The sequence below is a fragment of the Staurois parvus genome, unplaced genomic scaffold (genome assembly GCF_062004578.1).
Source record: "Staurois parvus isolate SC_StPar_1 unplaced genomic scaffold, SC_StPar_1.0 ptg000074l, whole genome shotgun sequence".
NCBI lineage: Eukaryota > Metazoa > Chordata > Amphibia > Anura > Ranidae > Staurois > Staurois parvus.
In genome coordinates this window covers 827,901-836,837 of record NW_028317870.1, presented here as the reverse complement: position 1 = coordinate 836,837, position 8,937 = coordinate 827,901, and the positions used below count along the sequence as shown (strand labels likewise).

At 48.1% G+C, this 8,937-nt stretch overlaps 2 protein-coding genes across 2 annotated transcripts in view; one reads left to right on the top strand and one right to left on the bottom strand.

Moving 5' to 3' along the window:
* Positions 1–1,511: 1,511 nt before the first annotated feature.
* LOC149469321 (uncharacterized) overlaps positions 1,512–8,937 on the bottom strand; it is a 76,717-nt gene continuing 69,291 nt past the window's right edge. Inside the window, exons 14-15 of the mRNA XM_089669399.1 lie at positions 2,767–3,627; positions 1,512–2,315 (exon numbers count right to left, since the gene is read on the bottom strand). Coding sequence (XP_089525525.1) covers positions 1,824–2,315; positions 2,767–3,627 — 1,353 coding nt within the window. The 3' untranslated portion in view covers positions 1,512–1,823. The remainder of the gene's footprint in view (positions 2,316–2,766; positions 3,628–8,937) is intronic.
* On the top strand, positions 5,778–8,625 carry LOC149469322 (uncharacterized). The gene is made up of 2 exons (XM_089669389.1): positions 5,778–6,573; positions 6,689–8,625. The coding sequence occupies exons 1-2, from the start codon at positions 5,907–5,909 to the stop codon at positions 6,949–6,951; spliced, it is 930 nt and encodes a 309-aa protein (XP_089525515.1). The 5' UTR covers positions 5,778–5,906; the 3' UTR covers positions 6,952–8,625.

Genomic DNA, 8,937 nt, shown 5'->3' with positions numbered 1-8,937 from the left:
AACATAAAAATAAGCCAACATGGCTAAAACATATCTTGAAAATATGGGGACTCTGATATCCGGCGACAGTCCGTTCACCAACGAGAAGCAATTCTGCACCCCTAAAACCAACAGAGGAAAGGGATGGTCAAATTGCTGTGCTGCTTCCAAACCACCTCTGGCATGCCAGGGTCTTTATGCAGGTCCTCGATGCCAGTTCTTGCCTGGGGCCACAAAATATCCACTGGCCACAAGTGAAGGTGAGTGGAGGACGTGAAGGTGGATTTCTACCAGCTTCAACCGCAAGCAGTACCACTCCTGAAAAATGAGAGCAAATAATCATTGACACGTCATCATGACAGTCAATTCTCAGTGCAGGCTATCTAGAGTGTCTTTCCTTTTTAACCATTTCAAGAGTTCAAGGAAACATTCTTGGAGCATCTACTGTGTTTGGAAAGGACCAAGGTCCCCCCCTCCCCCAGGCACACTAATGCTTACTTGAAGTGGAGCCCCATCCTGATTTCATGATGTGCTTTAAAAGCTTGCCTCTCTGGTATACGTGGCTCATGAAGGAGTGTTCTTGGGATCACACCAAAACAAGGTGCTTGTTCGGGGAGCAATGGACAGGAGAGAGGGGCCAAGGAATGCTGGCATGGGAGCAGCTAAATGAATGATCTTGGCTGCTCTGTGGCAAGCGGCTGTTCAGAGCAGGTAAAGCAGTCCTTAGACGGGTTGAAAATTGGCTGATCTTCAAAATAAAAAAACACAAAAAGAAAATTTGATCGTTCGATGGGCCGACGTTACCAACGTTCTAAAAACTATCCGATTGTCAACCCGTCTATGGCTGGCATTAGTCTTACATGTGAATTATTGTCGTTTGGAACAATTGTTAAGATCACTTTTCCAAACCCACCTGTGACGTCAGACATCTGCCTTCCCCTCCAGCAGTTAATCAGCTGAAAAAAAAAAAAACATTTAGATCCATAGCAGAGATTCATTCCTTCAGAAATCTACAGGTGGCACAGACAATAGGCCCAACTGGCCAGCTGTTCTACTTCCTCTTCACTCTCTTGCCCAAAGCCACAGCATTTCTTCATGTAGTGTTTGATTGGCCAGGACAACCAATACACCCTGGCTAAAATGGCAACCAATGCTTGGCACCCACCCTCTACCCAATATCCTGCTACAGGGCATCATGGGTGCTCGTACCTTGGCCGTGTTGCCATTTTTTCTCGGCTGTCAATCCCTGGGTCCTTGCTACTGATGACTCGGCTGTGCCCGATGATTCTCGAGCATCTCTGATGGGGAGGATAACTGCATGTAAGCAAGGCAGTTCTCCTCCCTGTCAGCTTACAGTGAAGCACACAGACAGCACAGAGTAAAACAGCACACAGGTAACCCTTGCCTCGCCCCACATGTTAACCCCTTCCTGCCCAGTGCCATTAGTACAGTGCCAGTGCTTTTTGGTCAGCAGTGATCACTGTTTTGCTGTCCCTGACATCCCCAGTGACACCAAGTTAATTCCCCCCAGTGGCAAGAATGTCTGCCACAGTCCCGCTATAAATTACTGCTCCCCACCATTACCAATACAAATAACCCCATTAAAACAGGATCTATTCTGCCATTTGTAGACACTCGAACATTCACAGCAGCAACAAAATTTACATGTATTGTGATTTTAGGCAGCAAAGACATGGAGCAGAATACATTTTGCACTACAGAAATGGACATGTTTAATCTCAAAAAGGGAGAAAGATTGCTTGAGTCACAAAAGTGAATGGCTTGGGTGATCTAGCACAAGTAATTACAAAACACACAGGTCACAAAATTACTCCAAATGAAAGCTAAAATTCTGGGATAACGATTAGACAAGACCAAAACAAGGACCAAATTGACTGCAACAAATTTAATCTACCTATGGTAGAATACGTACATGTGAAGTAGCGGGTGATCAGGTCAGCTCGCGTAGCCATCCCATCATCTGTATTGGAGCTTCGGGACACGCGCAGCTGACGGACTTCCGGCTCCCTCTCCTCAGAAGTCTCCCACAAATCATTCCTCGCCTGGCAGATGTTGTGTAGGAGGCAACAGGCGAGGATGATCCTGGCAGACTTCTGAGGAGAGTATAATAACTCCCCCCCAGGCCTGGCCAAACACAAAAAACGGGATTTGAGCAGACCTATGGTCTGCTCGATGATGGCTCTGGTTTTGGCCTGAGCCTTGTTGTAGCGTTTCTGGGCCAGGCTCTGGGGGTACCTGACTGGAGCCATCAGCCACGTCAGCTGCGGATAGCCGGCATCCCCTGCAAAAAAAAGAACAAATGTGGTCAAGTCATTGCATTAGTATGGTCATACATTATATAGACGTTCAAACCGTACATTATCTCTAAGGTTGGTTGCTACCTAGACACAATTGATAGCCTGTCTCCATTGTAAAGTGACCAAATTTTGTACAATGTGAATGTCAAAGTACTTTAGAGCATGAAGTCAGTGTTGGAATACATGGACCTTACTTATGTCTTTCTCACATTATCTGCTGATTGGTGCATATATGTATGCCCTTGTTTTTGGTTTAGGGCCTAGAGTCCACATCTATATGGCTTGAATCTTTGGATGGGCTGAGAGGGTGTTCCCAGCACAGTTCTCAGTGGGGCTAAAGAAAGAGCCATATGTATGTGTGCAAAGGTTAGCTTTAGGATCATGTTATTGCTATGATTGGCAAGCATAGTGGCCTCCTAACTGCAGGGTCTGGGCCTATATCAGCTATGGTAACATGCATGCAATATTATAGTTCACGTGTAGCCACAAACACACACAATAACTTGCCAAGAAGCCAGCCATCTGGCATTTGGCCACTTTCGAATTTTTGGAATACACCCGACCGATGGAGGATGAAAGCATCATGGCATGACCCTGGAAAACCTGAGTTGACACTCATAATCCGCTGTCTGGCGTCACAAACCAGTTGTACATTGAGGGAATGGTACTGCTTGCGGTTGCGATAATCTCTTTCTCCTGTCTTGGTTGCTCGTATTGCAACATGGGTACAATCTATCGCACCCAGGACTCGTGGCATTTGTGCCCGACGGTAGAAATCCACCTTCACGCCATTCCACTCCTCTTCATTTTGTGGCCAGTGAATAAATTGTGGCACCAGGTCAAGAATGGCATATATGACCTGCATAAAAACCCTGGACACGGTTGGCTGACTCAATCCAACCACAAGTCCAGAGGTGGTTTGGAAGCTGCCCCGACCCAAAATGTAGAGGGTCGCCAGCAATTTGACCATCCCGGGTACAGCATGACTGCGCCTTGTGGTCGGCACAATCTTTTCCTCTATGAGGTCATAGAGGTGCAGAATTGATTCTCGTCCTAAACGGAACCAACGCCGGATATCAGAGTCCCGCATATTCTCAAAATGTGCTCTTTGAAAAAAAAGCCTTGGTTGGTGCAAGGGCACCAAAGCCTGTGGCACAGTTTCCTGCTCAGCAGCAGCAGCAGCAGCAGCAGCAGCAGCAGCACAAAAAAGTTGGTTGAAAACCTCTACTGCCACGTTGATACACTCATCGCATGCCTCATCCAACTCAGCAAGCCTCTCCTGCCAACTCATACTCATGTCTCTAACCCACAAACTAAGCAGATTTCGCGCCTATTTAAACGCACATGGCAATAACGCGCATGAATATTGTCGTTGGCGCCCTCATACTCGTCACTAGCGTCCGCATACGTGTCACTGGCGCACGACTATAAATGAGAGCACGTGGAAAGTCAGTTTTCTCATGTACCAGATGTCTGGAGGAAGCTATCAGAAGGTAAGCTTACAAAGTTATTTAAAACTATAATTTTACTGATATTTGTTACTAGAAACAGCTCAAAATATGCTAGACAATTGTTATGTGAAAACAAATGTATCCTTCTCTACTTAATTTACACATTTTTTGGATTGTATATATGCTTTTCATTTAGCTCATTTTTAGCTGGTTGTAGCACCTGTAATGTGCCAGTGCCCAAAGCATTCACTTATCTTATAATGTGTTGTTTGCCTGGCCAAAAATTGCATTTTTGGCAAGACTTTTGCTCTTAATGTCTGCCCTTATTCTCCCCACAATTTTCAACATCACACCAGTGCGAGTTGGTAAGTGTGGTCCCCACTAGGGCACGTGCTGTGTATGGAGAGTGGAAACGTGACTTTGGCCCTCCTGTCTTTTGTCTCCCTTTGCAGTTTGCTGAAGTATCACCCCCACCCCCAGGCAGGGGCTCTTCATATTGGTAAGTGTGCTCCCCACTAGGGCACGTGCTGTGTATGGAGAGTGGAAATGTGACTTTGGCCCTCCTGTCTTTTGTCTCCCTTTGCAGTTTGCTGAAGTATCACCCCCACCCCCAGGCAGGGGCTCTTCATATTGGTAAGTGTGCTCCCCACTAGGGCACGTGCTGTGTATGGAGAGTGGAAACGTGACTTTGGCCCTCCTGTCTTTTGTCTCCCTTTGCAGTTTGCTGAAGTATCACCCCCACCCCCAGGCAGGGGCTCTTCATATTGGTAAGTGTGCTCCCCACTAGGGCACGTGCTGTGTATGGAGAGTGGAAACGTGACTTTGGCCCTCCTGTCTTTTGTCTCCCTTTGCAGTTTGCTGAAGTATCACCCCCACCCCCAGGCAGGGGCTCTTCATATTGGTAAGTGTGCTCCCCACTAGGGCACGTGCTGTGTATGGAGAGTGGAAATGTGACTTTGGCCCTCCTGTCTTTTGTCTCCCTTTGCAGTTTGCTGAAGTATCACCCCCACCCCCAGGCAGGGGCTCTTCATATTGGTAAGTGTGCTCCCCACTAGGGCACGTGCTGTGTATGGAGAGTGGAAATGTGACTTTGGCCCTCCTGTCTTTTGTCTCCCTTTGCAGTTTGCTGAAGTATCACCCCCACCTCCACCCCACCCCCAGGCAGGGGCTCTTCATATTGGTAAGTGTGGTCCCCACTAGGGCACGTGCTGTGTATGGAGAGTGGAAACGTGACTTTGGCCCTCCTGTCTTTTGTCTCCCTTTGCAGTTTGCTGAAGTATCACCCCCACCCCCAGGCAGGGGCTCTTCATATTGGTAAGTGTGCTCCCCACTAGGGCACGTGCTGTGTATGGAGAGTGGAAATGTGACTTTGGCCCTCCTGTCTTTTGTCTCCCTTTGCAGTTTGCTGAAGTATCACCCCCACCCCCAGGCAGGGGCTCTTCATATTGGTAAGTGTGCTCCCCACTAGGGCACGTGCTGTGTATGGAGAGTGGAAACGTGACTTTGGCCCTCCTGTCTTTTGTCTCCCTTTGCAGTTTGCTGAAGTATCACCCCCACCCCCAGGCAGGGGCTCTTCATATTGGTAAGTGTGCTCCCCACTAGGGCACGTGCTGTGTATGGAGAGTGGAAATGTGACTTTGGCCCTCCTGTCTTTTGTCTCCCTTTGCAGTTTGCTGAAGTATCACCCCCACCCCCAGGCAGGGGCTCTTCATATTGGTAAGTGTGCTCCCCACTAGGGCACGTGCTGTGTATGGAGAGTGGAAATGTGACTTTGGCCCTCCTGTCTTTTGTCTCCCTTTGCAGTTTGCTGAAGTATCACCCCCACCCCCAGGCAGGGGCTCTTCATATTGGTAAGTGTGGTCCCCACTAGGGCACGTGCTGTGTATGGAGAGTGGAAATGTGACTTTGGCCCTCCTGTCTTTTGTCTCCCTTTGCAGTTTGCTGAAGTATCACCCCCACCTCCACCCCACCCCCAGGCAGGGGCTCTTCATATTGGTAAGTGTGGTCCTTCCTCCAGGGCATGTGCTGTCTTTGGAGGCCAGACACCTAACCCTTGCCCTTATGTCACTTTTTGTGTTTCAGATATCATCTGGTTGGATAGATTCCTGCTGCTGCTGCAAACAGCACCCAGCCAGACCCCCTGCCCACCTGTCATCCCATGGTGGGAGGAAGAGGCCGTGGACCCAGGGGGGGCCGTGGTGTCCGTCAGGGCACTGAGCCTTCCCCTGGGCCATTTGGCAGGGGCGGCATGGAGGGCCGGGGGTCTGGCTCTGGTGTGAGGGGGCGCCAAGCTGGTGGCAGAAGGAGCCAGGCTTCCCTCCGAGAAGAGGTGGAAGCTGCGGCTGCTGCCTCCCCTTCTAGTCCTGGTGAAGGGACATCAAGGGGAGGCAGACGGGGCTGGGGCCGGGGCCAGGCCCGGCCTCAGGCCCCTACTGAGGCCAGGTTTCCACCCTTCTCCCACAGAGAGAACTGGACCCTGATAAATGCCTTCATGGAAAGGCAAGAAGGCATTCTGGGGTCCAGCTCCTCCCGCAGTGGTCAGGCGGCCAAGGACCATCTGTGGGAGGAGATTGCGGTGGTTGTGAATGCAGTGGGGACGGTACGCCGGACCCTCCCGAACATCAAGAAGCGTATGCGTGATCTGAGACGTCATTTGAAGTCAAAGTTGGCTGAGTGGGCTAAGCAGGGGCATGTTACCCACGAAGGTGTGGATCCCGCATATTATGAGCGCCTGTCTCAGGACGAACGAGCACTTCTCCCAGTCATCAGCATGTCCACGATTTTTGGGGTGACGGCTCGTGTAGACACTGATGACTTGCAGAGTGGTAAGTACACTACACATGTCCATATTGTCTATAAAGTTGTGTTATCTTATTGAAAAGCAAAGTGTGTGAAATAGTGTAGCTTTACATTTGTTGTTCATTTTGTCTGGTGTTGTAGCCCGTCCCGAGCCAGGTGCTGCCCCTGCTAGCCCCTCAGACGACTCGGATCACGCATACGCTGATCCAGAGGTGTTCACTCCTGGTAAGTACTCATTGGGAATGCACCCCGTAATGTTGAACAAGCTGCTAAAACATCAAACATCTTACATGTCAATGTCCTATTCACAGCACAACATCAGCAGGAGGAGGAGGAGGAGAGGCTCCACCCACTGCAGTCAGACCAGGAGGAAGGTCTGGGTATGTATTAATGTGCTTGCCTAGAACAATCATAATCACTCAGGATGAACCAATGAGCATCCTCTGAGGAATGCAGAACAAACCAAATGCTAAACTCTGTGTGAACACAAATATATCTCCACAACACGCTGTATTTCTTTGGGCCTCCTCACTGTGCTGCACTCAAAACCATAGAGAAATCAATGTGAAAAAATGTTACCACAAAGAAATGTGTCTCATCCCTGCCACATGTTGTGGGCCCAGTTTCCCCAGACCAATACAAGCAGGTAACACCATAAAACCAAATGTGAGAACAAACAGAGTAATAAAGTTCCAAACATCACTAATTAGCTGACATCTCCTGAGCGTTCCAAATCAGACTCTCCCTCGTAACCTCAGAAATTCGCCCAGGCACAAACACATTCCACACATGTAAACACATACACGTAATCTGACCAATGTCAAAATGCTCAACTCTGACAGTCCCAGAATATCCAATGTGTTTGGTGTGCATATATCATGCCTGCTCAATATACAGGAAATGATGTGCTCCACTACAGGGACCCATCACTTCCCAATTGTGCCGCTCAACTTCAGGTTTTTGCCCACACAAAGGGAAGGTCAAACACACTTTGGTCAACACTATGGTTGGCAGAACTGGCAACATCTCTCAAATTCTATTGTAATCAGTAAGTAGCATTTTGAAGCTGCAGGTCTCCAGGCAAATACATGGACAAAGTAAAGACCAAAAGAGCTCATGCTTGTCTACATTTCCATTCAATAAGTTTATTGGGCACCTTAAGGATGCTGATTTCCAGAGTAGTGTTCAAACACCTGTCACCTGCACTGTAGTTGTCATTGGCCTACAGTCCAGGGAGGTAATCAAATGACGCCCACCTGCATGCCCCTGGGGGCTCACACCTGCCAACTTCTGTGGCCTTTACCATTTGATCATGGCAGATCAATGCTCAATGCAATTGCCAGTTATTGCCTGCACCTTCCTCACGCTGTCAATGTGAAGAATGTACTGCAAACAACTGACAATTTGTAGAGGATTTCTCGCCAATGATCATCAGGGCACTGATGATCATTGCCATGATGATCAATGCCCAGCCTTGCCACCAGTCAGTGCCGCCTACCAGTGGCCATCATTGGTGCAGATCAGTGCCACCTCATCATTGCAGTCTCATCAACAGCTCAGTGAAGGTGAAAACTTACCTGTTTGAAGAATTTGATAAGAGAAACATAGTTTTCCACATTCTTAGGTGGTTATGTATTTTTACGAACACCAAACAAACACACAGTAGCCATTAAATATCCCCCAAAACAACCACTATTTGTCTGAAAACAATGTCAGATGAGTACAGTGTTGCCTGACCACAATTGTCATTCAAAGTGTAACAGCATTGAAAGGTGAAGGTTGTCCAGCCCAGGAAGGAATTTTAACTGGCCAGTAGGCAAGTGGTTTAAAAATATCTGTGCTGACACGTCTGCCAGTAATATCTAGTGGGCCCCTCTCCTGACTTGTTTCATCATGTCATCTGGGACATAAGCCCAGTAAAACTTTAGGGGTCAACATCTAGAAATGTAGCTACTCACCCAATTGTAAAGCTTAAAGTGATGGCGTCCATTTTACCATAGCTCAAAATGCAGAGGCAAAATCAAAGAGATACCAACACTGAGTATTTTTGGAACCATCTTCCCCAAGCCAAAAAACACAGCCAGATCACAATTAAAAGCACCCACAATTGCTCCTTTTCCAAGTCACGAATAAGGAATCTCCAGGGGCAAATATTTTTACTGTGTCTTCCCCCCCCCCCCCCCCCAAAACAAAGTAAATGAAATAATGTTTTTGGCCTCTCATGTAGACATGAGGTAAATAATTAGACTGCTTGAGCTTGGCACATCACATTACTAGCAGGAAGATCTCTTCCTTTGCCAGACCTATCCACCCAGATCCTCTGCTTTTAAGTCGCCTTAAACCCAAAAGGCATCATAAAGACTAATCTATTGTTCACTGACAAATACACT

What these genes read in the sequence shown, in the direction of transcription:
- LOC149469322 (XM_089669389.1), top strand. Translation starts at nt 5,907, where the DNA reads ATGGTGGGAGGAAGAGGCCGTGGACCCAGGGGGGGCCGTGGTGTCCGT. An exon ending in CACTGATGACTTGCAGAGTG is followed by an intron (nt 6,574 to 6,688) that starts GTAAGTACACTA and finishes CTGGTGTTGTAG; the next exon opens with CCCGTCCCGAGCCAGGTGCT.